We start from the raw sequence: 16,041 nt of genomic DNA, 5'->3' as shown, positions 1-16,041 counted from the left end.
TATATTTCTTATTTAGACAATAACTTCATTCATCAGACTAAAAAGAAAGCATGAGACTGCCCCTTGACCCTCAATAACACATGGATGACAAAAGATACATAATCCAATTCACTGCTGGTTGTCCTGGCAAAGACTCAGCAAGTGGATACTGAGCCCAGGAAAATCCCTACAAGCTAATACAGGAGGCTGAAACCCAATTACTCGCCCTTGTCTTGGGGACGATCATAAAGACTGAACACACAAAATATTTCTGTGTTGACTTGCGCGGTATTGATTCATACTTTAGTGCATTATATAAAACTGATCTAATTGCATGTGAATCAAATCAAGGTCACCTTGGCTTTTTATAATGGTGGCTATTTTTCTTTTTCCTCCTAATACTTTATACTGACATTTTTAACTCTTGACAAGTGCTGTCTGGAGACTTATCCATAAATAATGCATTTACAATACCTAGTAAATAAACATGGGGCATAATCGTTAGCCCTGCTGGCAACTGGGCCTAATAGAGCTTTTACAGCAAAGGTGACTATTCAGCTAAATGCGGTGCTCGCTGCTGGGAGAACATTTTCATTCATTAGCACAGTCACAAGCACTTAAAGCACTTTAAGGAGCAGAAATGGAGAGGAAGGATGGAAGGATAGAGAGGGTGAAAGGGTACAAATATATGGAGATGAAGGGATGGAGGAGTGATATTTAAAATACTGAGCACCGCCTCTATTGTTAGAGTATTTATAAAGCATCATGGTCAATGGAGGAAACTGGCCAATCGTGTTCTCTGAATGGAGACATAGAAGGGGGAGTATTAGTATTAGTATACTGATTAGTATCAGTAGAGTATTAGTAGAAAATACTTACTATTTAGAAACTATAACAAGAGCTTTGTTTAACTGTGAAGGGGAAATATTTGCAATAGAGACTGTCACCATAACAACAGAATAGAGGTGATCTTCAAATTTACTTTGTGGTTCACAGCATAACAAAATCCCATCTAACTAGAAGGACACTCAGTCGAACACATTATCTGCAAACTAGTTACAATTTCACCTTTTCTTAGATATTTACACTCTACCTATGCCTATTTTTTCTATTAAGATTTCATTATTTCTTGAGAAAAGTCTCAAAATGTGGAAAAAAGACCCATCTTGTAATGTTAAAGAAAGTGAAAAATGAAATACCGGATCCTCCCTTTTAATGGAAGCTGCTCCCAAATGTAATGGGTTATTTTCTGGCCAATACTATAACCAATACTATACATGCACCAAATTAGCACAACCTAAGTAATCATATGTGTAAAAACTGTACCACAGACCATTAGTTTCCCTCTACACCGGAGGTCACCACTTTTACCCTCAGTGCATCAGGTTAGTGAACTTTCTTGACCAGACAAGGAGAAGAAGGAGCCCAAAGAAGAATGGCAGCAGATGGTGGAAGAGTCTCTGAGGAGCTCCATGATCCCGACCAGCCAGGCACCAAAGCAGCAGAATTAGACACAACAGTTGTCATGCTTATATTTAGCTCATCTGTTGCTTGTGCCACATTAGCAACATCATTAAGGCAACAAATGGCTTCTCCAACCTTCTTGTCTGTTCTTTAATAGGATAATCCGGCCCTGTTCAATTTCCAGCCATGTCTCGCTCCATGAACAAAGACGAGGAGATTGAGATTTGTCAGATGGTTTCTCCAAGGTTTTCTTTTTGGCAGTTTCCAAGAGTTGCACTCCCTTCATTTTACAGTAATCACTGTTCATCACCACTGAAGCTTCATCGAGCACTCTCAAGAACAGAGTATCTCTCAGTTCCTGCAGCTTGGGGACAGCGCGCTGAACTTTGTGAGCCTCTTGTCGTCTGCTGTGTACCCTGCTCGGAAACTAATTTCCTGCAACAAGGGAGTTTATTTTGGTGGTGATGATACACAGTGCATGAGGCAGACCAAGTCTCTATTATTAACAGGAGATTAAAACAGCTGTATGGCACTCTAAAGCACCCTCTCCTCCCTGCGCTAACATACGGCCCTGGATTACAAGCTGCACTTGACCATTTAAATTACTGCAACAACCAGCCTTCACCAGCTGGGGCTCATTACCATAATACCCGCTGCCGCTACAAAGAGCACTGACAATCTTGCCCTGAAAAATCAACGCCGCAAGAAACGAGACATACATGAAATATATTCTTTCGCTTTACATTATTTAACTTATCAGAATTGGGCCTCTAAGGTGCTGCGGGCGGCCAGATCTAAGCTCAAGGGCAAGAAATCTGCTTATCCCAAATATTCATGTCAATTGGTGCTGTCGTGTGAAAAAGAGAGCAGAAATGTATCTGCTGTAGTTTTGTTTAATTATATTTTTATTAAATAAATAATGGTATTGATTACAGTATAAAAAGCCTCAGTTGAAATATTCATTTCAAAAACTGGTGGCTTGCTTATGAGCATTTTTGTGTGTTAAATGCTCATTTTGACATTTGCTGATAATTTCTGATCCATTTAAATGATCCCATTCTTATTGATCTCCAATTGATCACTGTACAGAATAAGGACTGACTGTTCCTGTCTTTTTCTTCTTCTTCTTTGGTTTTCTAAACGACACCACAAAAAAATGTAGCCACATGTCGTGATGTGGCTAAACGATAGTCCGGTGAGAGCCCGTGATGCTCTGATACAAAGATCACCAAACGAACACTTGAAAAAGAAGTGGCAAATTATTTTTAGGCTAACAGAGGTCTAATTTATTCGTCTGATGAAGTGCTTAAGCTAAGAGCTCCCCAGACACTAAATGAGACACATGCATTCCCAAGGGGGTTTAACATTTGATTGGATGTAGTTATATTACTACAGCCCTAATTAAGAAGGGGGATGTGTTTCAGCAGCACTTTCAAATATTTGTTTTTCCGCCACACTCTTGATAGACTGCAGGCTGTGGGAGGGAGAGCCGAGCAGGGTGAAACTGGGTGCAGATATGACAGAGACCCAACGTTCTTATCGTAGAAAGGATTTTTTTCTCCCTCTGGAAGAAACAGTGAGAAAATAACTCTGAAAACTTCACGGTATGTGTTGAATTAATCAGACACATTAAACCCAGTAAAATATCACGCGCAGGGCTCGGGCTGTTTGTGTGCAGCGAACTTTGATGAACAACTGTGCAGAGTAAAAAATGTTCTGTGTAGCAAAATAAAGAAGAGGTAATGTTCCTGGCGTCGGGTCAGCACTATGAGTTTTATAGTTAAAGAGTTTGACTTGGCATGGAAGGAGACCACACTTGTGCTGAGGTGCACTGCCACACAGTCTTTGTCACATTGGAGGAGGTTCAGAACAAACTGGAAACACTGTATCGTCAAAATTCCCAGCTTGTGTGTTCCCGCGTGAGTGTAAGAGGCGGCGAGATTCAAGAGAGAGAGAAAAGGGTGGGTACTCAGGAAACCAGAAAATTATAGAAAGAAAGAAGGAGAATTAGGACAATCAGGCGCACTTAGGAGGGGAAATGAATTCCTAGTCCCGCACTCTACACACACACACACACACACACACACACACACACACACACACACACACACACACACACACACACACACACACACACACACACAAAAATAGGGAGTCATACCGTCTTGCTCTGTCTTTGTCATCTCGTCCAGCTTCTTCTGCTTCAGCGTGTCCACTACATCTGCCAGGCTTCCTTTGCGGCGCTCCGGAGTTCCAAACGCTGATCCGCTCAGCAGGTCGCTTCGCTCCCGGGCCCCCTCCTCGGGCTTATGTGGGGAAGTAGAATTGTTCCGGAAGGAGTACAGAGAGCATACTTTATTGCTGTCAGATTCCTGCAAGACAAACAAAAGTTGGGAGGGGGGAGGGGGCAACAAGGGATGGGATTTGTATTAAATGATAAGGGTGTTGCTGCGTTCTGTCGGGGCTCCATTGAGCTTTTTGACAGTTCTCCATTCAAATGCAGTGATTGCTAGGTGTTTGCAGCTCAGGGGCGATTTGTCCGTATCAAATGGCTCCTCTCTGGCTTTCACACGGCAGCTTCTGTATCTCCGACAGAGCTAGCTGTGCGGGCAAATGAGATATGACAAGTGAAAAATTGAGATGAAATGATGAGGTACACTTTCATCGGGCATATCCATAATGTGTTCAGGCGTCACAGTACTTTTCATCTGCATAGACTACACAGAGAAACCTCCCAACTGTAATTTCTCAAATTGCTTTTGAGTGTGCATTTGTGTTCGGGTGACTGCTGTGTAATTTGTTCATTTTCTAGTGGAGACCTATTCTCAGCTGAGTGCCTCGAGCCGTCGTAAATCTGTGTCCTGTCTCAAGCTGTTGTTGTTTTTCAGTCCCACCTGTGTATGGTTTAGTATTTAACTGAGGGTCCTGTCTCTGGCTGACTGGCTGAGTGCTCCCTGTGCACAAACAGAGACATGAAGGAAGAGGGGAGAAGAATGGGAGAGAGAGGCGGGGGAGACTAAACTCTGCACATCGGAGTCAGTGCAGAGACCATGGCGAAGGCTTGCGTCTGACAGAAGGTGGTGTTAATTATGGTTTTTGGGGTCGGAGAATGCAGGAGGTAGCTGAGCAAGCCAGGACTTTTGTAGGCCTTAACGGAGGAACAGCGTGGATTTAAACTTTGGCCCTCGTTGGTGGAGGGAATAAACATGACACATCTGTATAGTGCACACCCATCATGGAAAAACAAGCTTTAATCAACAGAGGTGTGATAACAGAGTGTAATACAGCAGGGTGAAGTGATACAGCCATGTCTGGAGCCACTGACAATCCTGAATTAAAAGTCAGGAATGCAGCAAACTGGGCAGGAATGTGGACAGTGCCAATTTCTCATCCCTGCGTGGCATGTCGAGCCCCAGGCATAGTTGCAGTGTGTGTGTGTGTGTAGGATGGTCTGGTACCAAGCGCCAGGGTGGCACGACCGACCGGCCTACTCCGCACCTCCCCGCCCTGTGCTGGATGATTATGCAGTGTGGCAGAGACGGTGGAGAGTGCTTGAGGGGAGTGTAGCAGTGCTGGGTTAATCAGCTGGCGCAGGTTCAGGGCACAGCCCACACAGACGCATGGCACAGCAGTGGAGTCAGGTAATCAGCAAAGACAACACTCTTCATTCCTTTCGCCTCATGCCTTCTTCTTTTCTTCTGCGCCTCTCCCTATCCTCCTCCATTTTACCTATCCTCTCTTTTCTTTTTTCACTCATTTTGTCTATTTACTCTCTTTCAACCTATTATTCCTTCTAGGTAACTTCTAACCATAAATCACAGCTGAAATATTTACACTCCTCGAAGCACAGTATATCAGGAGAGACGCTCCTTATGACACGAGATCAAGGCCGCAGTGTAGGAGAAGAAAACGCAGAGATGCTCATATATTCACTCGCTGACATGTTGAATTGCCGTCATTCATCCATTTATGTGATGTAATTAAGTCAAACTCCTTTAATTGTTTTCAGACGTTGGTTTAGTGTTGGCAGCCATCAAGATCTCAGCTCAGTTTAACTTTTGTTTTCTTTACTTAAAAGTCTCTTTTTGACCTATACTTTCTATGAGGATGAAGTTAACACTGCTTCCCTGAGCTCTTCTATCACAATTTTTTTTTTCAAATGATATACTTAATAAATATTGAATCTTTGCCGATGATACTTTTGTTCACTTTCTTAAGATGTTAAAGGATATTTTGCAAAAAGATACATCAGCATTTATGAATATAATTTCATTTAATATCGGGATTGTATCAAGTGCAATTATAAGATATTTTTGTCCACATTTTTCCCAGGTAATAATTCATAGATCTTGATGAAAGAATATTTAGGGAACTGATATCTATGTGTTTGTAGTGTGGTGCAGTTTGATTGAAGTCAAGGGAACTGTTGGGTCTTGGTGGAGGAATGTGCTCTACTGAGTGCTATTTTAGTTTGTTCTTTAATATTTTCCCATCATTTAGAACTGATATGACCTAACTTCTTGTGGTTGATTTTTTTTTTGTGCTATTTTTAATGAAACATGTCTTTACAAAGGAGCTTTACAGATTATAATTATTGTTTTATATTTATAATTTTGACTAATACTGGTTGTGTTGGTGGGCATTTTAAAACTTTTCAGTGTTTTTAAAACTTGCTAAAATCCCGTCCCTGACATCCTGCTGTGCCACAGATGAAGACGACACCTGAGCAATCCCTTTCTTGCCAATTACCTCCGCTGTCACACCCCAGAATCATGAGGAGCAGTCTGCTACAGAGCTCATTCATGTGTCTGCTTGCGTGTGTGTTGTGCTGCAGTGCCGAGGTGTTAAGGGTCTCAGTGGCCGACTGCAGAGCTACTTCAGAGGCCCTCTGGGTCTCTTTACCTCCGACCCGTCTGTCACAGACAACCACCTGCCTCCCGTGTCTATTGCCCACAAGTGCCTGTGCTCTTCTTTGCTCTGCTCACATCAAAGCAGCTCCGCACTTTGAATGTACAGCGTCTGGGGCCGGGCTGCAGATGTGGCTTATACACAACAATAAAAACAACACACGTGCACCAAGGACAAGACATGTTTCTTTAATAGCAGCAAGAATCTAAGCTAAAGGGAGCAGATAAGGCTCCATTCCCTTCCATCGCTCATAAAGCAATTTTATGTCAGATTATTGAAGGGACAATTAGAGAGGAAGAGTCATCTGTTCAACGTAATAACAGCTGATGGGTTAGTGTTTTGCAGAAACGACTAAAGACCCCGAGGTTTCACAGCAATATGAAACTGTGGGATCTGAGCTAAGGATGGAGTATTTGCAGAGCGTCTTTGTTCAACAGGAACAATGAGCACCTGCTGAGTCTGAACACCTGAGGGAGGACAATAAGACACTAGTGCACACTCTCCTGCTTCGTGAGGTTTTCTTTCTAAATAAACTGTTACTTCATTCATCATTTATGCTTCTCCCACCACAACTATTCACAGTTTTCTTTTATTCCATTAATACCACAGAGGCATCAAGCAAGTATGGAAAAGGTTTAGAGTTTAAACCTCTGGCAAAATAAAGTAAACTTTCCTTTGAGGGCTTTCACTGACTCTCCACAGGTACCTGAATACTTCTCTCTTTGGTTGGTAAATTTAACTCAACCCAGGGAATCATCTCAGTTTGTTCTGCTAAATGGAAATTGACTTAAAATGTTTGGTTTGTCATATTGATTTAGTAAAGTATAGTGTGTTATTTGCCCTCAGCAGCACCGAATTCAATGCTATACTGAAACGGCTGCGTGCAAGACAAAAGAATAAACAATCTAAAGCACTATAGTAAGCTTTAGTGAAGCGTCGGTCCTACACACGGTCTGTAGGAAATAAGCTAAAATGTGCAGAAACATCAATATAGTGCTTATTTTTTGTTTATACCTGCACTGTAGATTTTTTGTGCAAATTTACCAGACTTGAAATGTTTGGTATTAGTGGTAATCCAGCATCAGCATGGGATCAGTTTTGAAGTTGTGCACTACGTAGTACGTTGCCATGTCTCACCATGCGCTGCTGGGCTGACACCAGGGTGTCCCAGTCGCTCTCTGGCGGTATGCTGCTGAGGGGCTGCACTTCATCGGGATGGGCTTTCCCATGGAGCAGACTGTGCAGGGGCAGCTGTGGCGTACCGTGGGCCTCGGCACTCTCCTCTTTCTCCCAAGACAAGTGTTCTTGATTCATGGCGTCATCCCCATCGACCACGGAGGCGAAAGGAGATGTGGCCTGCTTGGAAGACATGACTCTGCTGTGAAGAGAGAAAAGAAGAATGGAGTTAAGAAAAAAGAAATCAATATCTTACGAGGATCATGAACAACACACGGAAAGGAACGCTGTGTCCTTTGAGTATTTTATGAACGACTGGCGGTTCCATTCAGGTGAAGGTGCATGGTTGTAACTGGGATTATAAGTGGTGCATCTGAGTCGATAATGCTGAATGGACTGAATGCTCCACCTGACTGTTGTCTGTGGTTGCTCTGGCCTGAGTTTGGAGCAGACCTTGGGGTCTCTAATCCCTTGTTTAATGCAAATGGATGGCTTGATCTAGGGCTGGAACTGTGCCTGCTTGGGTCCTGGCCCAAACCCCAAGACAGTTACTCAGGCAGTAGGTCAGCCAGGCAGTGGGGCTACCATTCAGATAAAAAAGTTTAAACAAAAACACTCACAAATAAGTTAACCCCTCATACTCATAGATGTAAAACAAGGTTGCTTTATCCTGCGATAGTATTCTTTTTTATAATTATTTCTAAGCCACCTGAATAATTTTCTTTATCTGTCATATTGGTTTAACTTGATTTTGTCCTTCAAACTTCTTTTCACTTTTCATGTGTGAGAAAAATGTGAGTTGATTCCACTCCAAAGCAAATCAAATGCAAACAAAAGCCCCATTTCCACTTGTCAAATTAATAAAAACATTAAGGTGTGACACTGCTCCCACCAGGCTAACAAAACCTACTTGAAGAGGAAAAAAAAAAAATCTAAAGCTAACAGTGGAGGACAAAATTCACAAATCGGTCACATGCTTTCATGAATATTACAGTGAAGAGTGTACTTGACATATTAGGTGCAAAGAAAACTCTATTTTGTTCCCTTTTAACAAGCCAACACTTTGGTGCAGAATTTGTTTCAAACAATTCTCCTTTTTTACTCACAATTAATGAGGCCACAAACTATGCATTTGGTATTAAATTTAAAGAGGGATAATGTGGCCTTCCCACCGATGTGGAGTCGAGAGAAAGAGATTGAGCATTTTTTGACCCCTAATCCGCTTTTCCCCGAACTGTTGTTCTGCTTATTTTTCTCAACTACGTTGACCAGCAGCGTGACTGCTTAGGGCTCAATCTTTTCTTGAGGATGACTGTGTGTCTTTTTCTTTCTCTCTCTCTCTCTCTCTTTCTCTCCCTGTGTGGGTGGAAGAAAGATTGAAATTGGGGGTGTGAAGGTATGGCTCAGTTTCGATGTGACACAACGCTCTGGGTGCTTCTCGTGGTGCATTTCATCGCCGATCACCATCTGCCCCGTTCTCCTGCTCGATCCGCAGGGGTCAGTGTGACAGCACTTTATAGTTGCACCCTCAGCTTGCCTTGGGGGGCGGGGGTGTGGGGGGTGTGGAGGAGTAGGGTGGGTTGGGGGTTGAGAGGAGTGTGCTTTCAAGGTTCAGCCGGGCTATGGTGCGATCGTGTCCTTGCACTTTTCTGCTGAGAGCCGAGCACCGAGAGATAGGCAAAGATATCTTCCATTTAAAAAAAAAAAGGGTTTTATGAACAAGGTCTTTGGGTCTAATAATTCTTGGTCTTACTCAAGGAAATCTGTCAAGTGTGGCGTATTGTCCGTGTGCACACACTGTTGAATTGTTGGTGGCTGCGGATGTTCTAGAATATTTTAGGACTCCTTTCATAAACAAAGTCAACACTGAGTGCTTTACAAAAGGCAACATTTAAGTAACAACTGAAATACAGCAAATTAGAAAAGGATAAAAACATCAAATGAACTGCAGTGAAATGAAGTGCAAAAGTTGCCATGTAGTTATTGGATAATAAATAACAGGAAGGATTTTAGTCTCTAAATCTATTTGGAATAGATTTTAGCTGGAGCATATGACATTTAACTTACAAAACAGTAAGCAGCAACCCCAGACAACTCGAAAGGTCTGGAGAAAATAAATGCTGAAGCAGAAGAGGCATATTTCTAAAGAGTTATTATTCACATGCACTGTTATATCCAAATACAATAGTCTATGCCCCACCACACTGTCTCTGACTCTCTTTCACTTACACTCTGGCACGTGGTTACAGCTCAGTCGGGGCAGTGAAGGCTGACCTAAACAATGGTAGCAGGAGTTAATCTCCTGTGTTTCAGCAGCTGTACAAACAGACCCGGTGAGTCAGGTAGATGGCAGAGCAGGACTATGAGACCCGTCGTGCCTGACTCTGTCTGTCTGTCAGTCCCTCTGTCTTTTAGCCTCTGTGCCTGGATGTGTTGCCAAATGGGCCTTTAGTGGGACTCAGCCCTCAATTTTAATCAGCCATCGAAATGTTTCCTGTAATTACGTGAAATAGAAAGTGATCTCAAAATTGGGCACTGTTAATTGAAAATCAAAAAGTCAGAGCGAGAGTTCAGAGGATGCATGTAACGGTAAGTAGAGGGGACAGAAGTGAGGTTGGAGGGGAGTCGTGTGTGTGTGCGTGTGTGTGTGTGTGTGTGTGTGTGTGTGTGTGTGTGTGTGTGTGTGTGTGTGTGTGTGTGTGTGTGTGTGTGTGTGTGTGTGTGTGTGTGTGTGTGTGTGTGAGAGAGTGAGTGTGCGCGGCTCGAGCATGTAGATTCTGACGTATTTTTTATTCATGCACCCAAAAAGCCCAAGCCTCGAGCTCAACAAGACAAGCACCTCGTCCTCAGTGGAGTGTGAAAGTGAAACAAAGCACTTGTGTAATACAAAGCACTGCTTTTGTATTACACAGTAAGTCAAGTGGTATTATTTTACCACTAAAATATTCAGTCTCTCAGGCACTTTTACTTCGGTCTCCAGCCATCAGTCAAACTGCTGAGGCGTGAGTGAGAGAAGGGGATAGAGGGAGAGAGAAAAAGGAGCGAGGGAGCGATGGAGACTCCATCCTCCTGTAACATGTGTCTACAGCAATCTTGTTAAAGAATGCAACAGATCTGCGGCAGGCTCCATAACAGTATTTGTCAGCAGGAGTTAATAATTTATTAGCAGTGCTGGGAGGGCTGCGCTCAGGCAGCTAAAGAGTGCAGAGAGCCCCCTCTGCTCCACCCCCACCTCTGACAAGCCCCATACAATACTACCCCATATTATTGAAAGGGAAAGGGAGAAGTGCAGCAATAATTCTCTGAAAATATCTGAGGGCAACCGTACGGCATTTTAATCCTCATATTCCGAGCAGGGATCTCACAGCGCTGAGATCTAAAGGGGGATGTGATCTGCATAGACACAACAAAGACCTTTGATGAGGAGCAGAATTTTTTTTTTTTTAAAGCAGAAATTGAGTTGAGTGGGGGTACCACCGACGCCTGTAGAATCGAATTGTATTTTCTCATAGAATAACTGTTTAAAGACTTGGCCTCCGTGCTCGCAAAACAAAATCAGCAACACAGCCCTGTTTGTACAGCTGCAGTGTATTCTAACTTTACTCACATTAATAATTGAAGCAGTTTCTCTAGATGAGATGAGTCCAAAATGTGCTTTTTAAAATGTGAAAATATTTTTGAAGTGAAGAAGTAGCTCGTAAATCCCCCGCAAGACGCACTCCTTCACGCTTGATTACACAATAACAATGGGCGACTAACAAACCAGGCTAATCAATAAGTGCATGAAACGCCGCTTCCTCTCTACTTAAAGACAAAAGCCCCCAGTGACTTTGAAGACTTCAGACAGGGACGAAGGAGCGGTCGGTCAGAAAAGAGAACTGGTCTATTTATAGCTGACAATATTGCACACATTTGAAGGATTAAGACTTAAGTTCTCTGGCCCGTGGGCTCATATGGCCTGGAATGCTTTGAGTCATGAATTGTTCCCCCCCGATAATGTTTCATCATCGTGCAAAACAACCTCCGCTTAATTGGTGCGTATTAGAGGAGTGCTGTGTGCACTGCTCATCTTCGGGGGTCTTGTGACTGCGGGACCATGTGTCCTGGGCTATCCCGTTTCCTCCTCCATCATAAAAAAGGGTCTGACTGACTTTCACCCGCTGTATCTGCTCTGTCACACTGTTTACCTTTTATAGACAATGGTGATGTGTAACTCCACACCGTTTTCCCCCACCACCACCACCACCCAATCCCACCCACATGCCTGCTTGTCTCAATGCTGACGTCGTGCAACTTCAAGTTTTGATCTGACGTTTTAACAGGGGAGAATTTGACACCCTCTTCCTTCACAGAAAAAGGAGAGCAGGTCACAAGATAAAAAGGCAATAGGAGAGGCGAAAATCATTAAATCCTTAGAAATAAAAACAAGTTCAGCTTTTGTCTTTAGGCATGTGCCAGGGTAAAAAAAGAACAGTTGCCAAAACACTTGTAGAGGCAATTAAGAAAGGTGCTAAGAATGTTCTGTTCTACTGAGAGTTTGCTTAATTAAATCAATTTCCACACAATGGGAATAACCTTGGAAATAAATGGTGTCATGGGTAATAATCTTTTAACGTGAGGTGGAAGTATAAAGAAAATAGTTTGGGGGCTTTAAACCATGTGTGCGTATGTGTGTGTGTGTGTGTGTGTGTTTGTCGGTGAAAGAGAGAGAGAGAAAATCATCTGTGTGTTTCCCTTCAGGGGTTCCTCCTGTTCTAACAGGTGTCGTGGTAGGGTTCCTCTGGGTTCTTCACCTGCCATAATGAGATATTACTACCTGACAGCTCCCAGCTGGAGGAGCATTGACACGGAATCCACCGTTTAGCACAATTAAATTATCACCCTCCATTGTGATTGTGCCATGCTGTGCAGCAGCCAGGTTCCTGGATACATAATCAACTCGTAATACGGGCTGTATACTGCACACAGTTAGACTCTGTTACACACACACAGGCGCACACACTTAGACACAGAGGGTGCACTCGCACACACACACACACATACATACATACACAGTTCATATTTTTCTATTGTATAATTCCTGCAGATTTCAAAACAGGTTCCTAGAGCTATTTGTCTTTTTTCTTTTTTACCAGTCAGTTTGAATGAGAAATAAAAAAATTGAAATTAAACCTCAGCCCAAAAGATAATTACAGATAATGATGTTAAAATATCGTAAATGGTCGAGAAAATAGAGATTCTCCAACAAGGTAACAGACTGTGCAGCGAGTGGAGAGTTGACTAAATTAATTTGTTTAAATTGTTCCTCCATTATTGTTGACCTTCCCCTGCAAAAAGTCAACTCAATTATGGCGGCACTTCATCCTCACTTCACACTCTCTCCTGGTGCCTTCTCTATTAGATGCCGCCACAGTTACCACAGCTAAAATCCACACTCAAATGGTAGCCACCCAGAGCAAATTAAGCAAGCCACCTGAAGAGCACACTTTACATATTGAGCAGAGCATTGATAATTACTTTGCAGGGTAAATTATTTGCAATAATATGCTACTAGAGGAAGTGTCTTGTATCTCACTTTAAACACTTGTGCAGCTGCTATGACAGCGTGGTTGGTGTCCTTGCCCCCCATGCAAGGCAAAGGCAGATGCAGGTGTGAGAGTGCTTAAGTGTCCCTGTCTGTCTACTCAGGAAGGGTCGATGAGCACTCACACACTGAATCCCTCATCTCCCCCCCCCCCAGCCCACGTCCTCCCCCTATGCCTCCCTCTCCTCCTCCTCCTACTTCTTTGGTCCCCTGCGCCATTGGCCCTTTTCCTGATCCCAGGACACAAGCTGCAGAGCTGGATGGCAGAACAGCCTCTCAGTTCCCCAGGACATACACAAGTTCACTCATGAGTAATGCTTTCACAAATGAATGATGGACATCCCAAAAAAAAAGAATTTACTACTGGCCCTTTTTTTGTGGACTTGCATCACTTTTGAACAGAAATGAGCCACCAGAAGAGGAGCGTACTAGATAGTGTGAGTCAGACACACACACACACACACCAGAAGACACTAACAGTGGGTCAACAACTTCAGCGGTTTCCTACATCAGCCAATTGTTTCCCTGCCTGTGGGGGTGGGGGTGGGGGGTGGGAATCTGAGACGAGAAAAGCTACTTGTTGGTTTTTGCGTCTTTCTTCCTTTTACTTTCGCTTTTTCTGCCTGCTGAGGGATGGAGTTCCCAAAGAGCCCTCTGTTGCTGCTGTTGCTGCTGCTGCTGCTGCTGCTGCACTTAAGCAAACCTCAAAGCGAGTCAAGGCATCAACCAACACAACCCTATTTGCTGAGCAACAGTAGAGCTTTGTGGCTCGCCTCGTAGTTGACAGTAAGTTATGAGCCCTTTGTGAGCAGGAGAAGGAAAACAGAGATCGGAATTTGGCAGGAACATAATAATACAGAATTCTCCTGTTCATGGAACCTGAAATTTTCATGGAAACAATTGAGCATTGTTGAAGGAAAGAAAAGCAACGGTGACAGATGAAATATAGAGTGGGGCCCCCTTTTTTTTTTTTGTAAAACGGTAAACAAAGCGCTATTCAGGCCTGGTCCATTCTGTCATTTATAAAGATAACTTCTTCTGTGCACTGGAGAATTTGCAAATGGCTGCACTTCAACAAATCGAGTGTAACATCTCTCACAGTTGCCAGAAAAGTGAGCTGAGGAGCTAGTGTCGGGGTGCCAAACAGAAGTGAAGGGACACATCCCAAGTTACCTAAGAGATGCACAATACGTCTGTAGGGAGCATAGACGTCTCAAAAGAGAAGGGAATTTAAAAAGGAGAAAGCAAGGTCTCTGAGCAAAAAAAAAAAAAAACAATTAAAAAGCACCACAATGTCAGACTTTTGTCCAAATACTCAAGGGAAATAGCATTTGAAGGAGCAATTTTGCAGAGAGCAGGAAAAGCATGGGTAATGGTCTGAATGGTTTATGGAGGGGTGGGTGTGGGGCATTGTACTGTATGGCAGGGGAACTATGGGCCTCAGTCTTTGGTCTTGCCACCATGAGGTCATCATTGGCAACTTCAGTGCCCGGCAGAACTGAAGTTTGCTACAACTGCTGTCAGTTTGGACATCTGGAATGTCGACAAACAGTTGCCCACTTTCTCCGTCACTGTCCTTGTTAGTTTTATTTAATTTTTTTCCCCTAATATAAAACGCTTCACAAGTCCTGCTCACCAAATTGGCAAATTTGAAATGTCTACAGAAAAGAAAAGCAGTTTGTTCTCCTTTCACTCGCGTCTCATAAATGGATTTCTGTAGCTCAGGGGGGAGAAATAAGGGAATTACCTTCTACACTGTTGTAATTAAGCTGCTCTATTCTTATTCTACAGGCTGAAAGGACAACAGCTCATTAGCTACAGTTAGACCCACCTCTAATTCATTAGTGTTTTTCCCCTCTCGCCTCTATTCTTTTTCTCCTGCTGAATAAATTAATGGTATTCACTGAGCACTCTCACACAAGGGAAGGCGCACAAACGTGTCTCCCTGTGTGACAACCGGACTCCTTTTCCCTCTTTGTCTTTGGGCCCTCGTGTCTTTTTTTTAAAAGACTGTGAGAAGAAGGGCTAGGATAGAACAGGGGAGGGGAGAGAGAGAGTAGCCACATTTTATGTGACACGTCAATTGGAAAATCAAAACAGGGGTAGTTCATTTGCTCCACCCAGATGAGGCCATCTAGCAGAGCCATGATGAATAGGGGTCAGGCAAGCCACACCTCAAAGATTTATGATTAAGGCTTATTATGTTGGGAAACTGACATTGATTGCTGATTTAAACCACTGAAACCAATTAATTTGCCAGTGCTCAATAGAAAGCATGGTCAACAGTGTGTGTCATTCTGACAGGTTAGACGGGAAGAAGCCGAGCAAAAGTGAAGGACTAAATGAATGGCTGGCAGCCAGCTCTGTTTGGAGGTGGTTAAAAGTTACCATGAGTGATTGACAGCTGATACAAAAAAAAAGAAAGAGAACGAGCGGAAAAATGAGATCTGAAGAGCAAAACCCGAAACCCCAGGCCACTGATCTGAGTAATTGCCCAAAAATTTGATTCACAGTAGACATGTACAAGCTGCTGTTTTAGCAATGCTAAGATGGTTTCATTCATGGGCCCGGCACTGAGAAAACCAGAGTAAATGAATGTGAAACATAGCGCTAATAAAACCAGAGAGCTGACAGACACGGTTGAACAGGAAAACGTGCTGTTTTTCCACTCCGGAGGAAGCGGGCACTGTAGTGGATTAGATGCTGACTGAAACACAAAATGCTTCAGCTGTCTGTTGATAACCATGTGTCCGACCACTCACACTGCTTCCACTCCTCTCTGCATTTGTCCAAAGCAATGCATTAAAAAAAGCCACAAGTTGAGATAACCACCGCTATCTAATATCCGAGTGATTTTTGTGCAGCAACAAATGCCACATTATGCTCGGTTGTGTGTTATTTTCCTCTGTGGTTGTCGGGGGGGGGGGGGG

At 43.3% G+C, this 16,041-nt stretch overlaps 1 protein-coding gene across 17 annotated transcripts in view; it reads right to left on the bottom strand.

Annotated features, from left to right (window-relative positions):
• Nucleotides 1-16,041, bottom strand: part of sox6 (SRY-box transcription factor 6) — a 137,841-nt gene that overhangs the window by 80,954 nt on the left and 40,846 nt on the right. For 13 of the 17 annotated variants that reach the window (XM_034575044.1, XM_034575034.1, XM_034575060.1 and 10 more), the window contains 2 exons: nucleotides 7,489-7,729; nucleotides 3,605-3,815 (listed from right to left, as the gene is read on the bottom strand). In XM_034575044.1, coding sequence (XP_034430935.1) covers nucleotides 3,605-3,815; nucleotides 7,489-7,729 — 452 coding nt within the window. The remainder of the gene's footprint in view (nucleotides 1-3,604; nucleotides 3,816-7,488; nucleotides 7,730-16,041) is intronic. The other 4 variants (XM_034575070.1, XM_034575116.1, XM_034575143.1 and 1 more) reach the window with 1 other exon arrangement.

The sequence above is a fragment of the Hippoglossus hippoglossus genome, chromosome 3 (assembly GCF_009819705.1).
Source record: "Hippoglossus hippoglossus isolate fHipHip1 chromosome 3, fHipHip1.pri, whole genome shotgun sequence".
Lineage (NCBI taxonomy): Eukaryota > Metazoa > Chordata > Actinopteri > Pleuronectiformes > Pleuronectidae > Hippoglossus > Hippoglossus hippoglossus.
The sequence above is the reverse complement of the archived record's forward strand: the minus strand, read 5'-3'. Positions and strand labels throughout refer to the sequence as shown.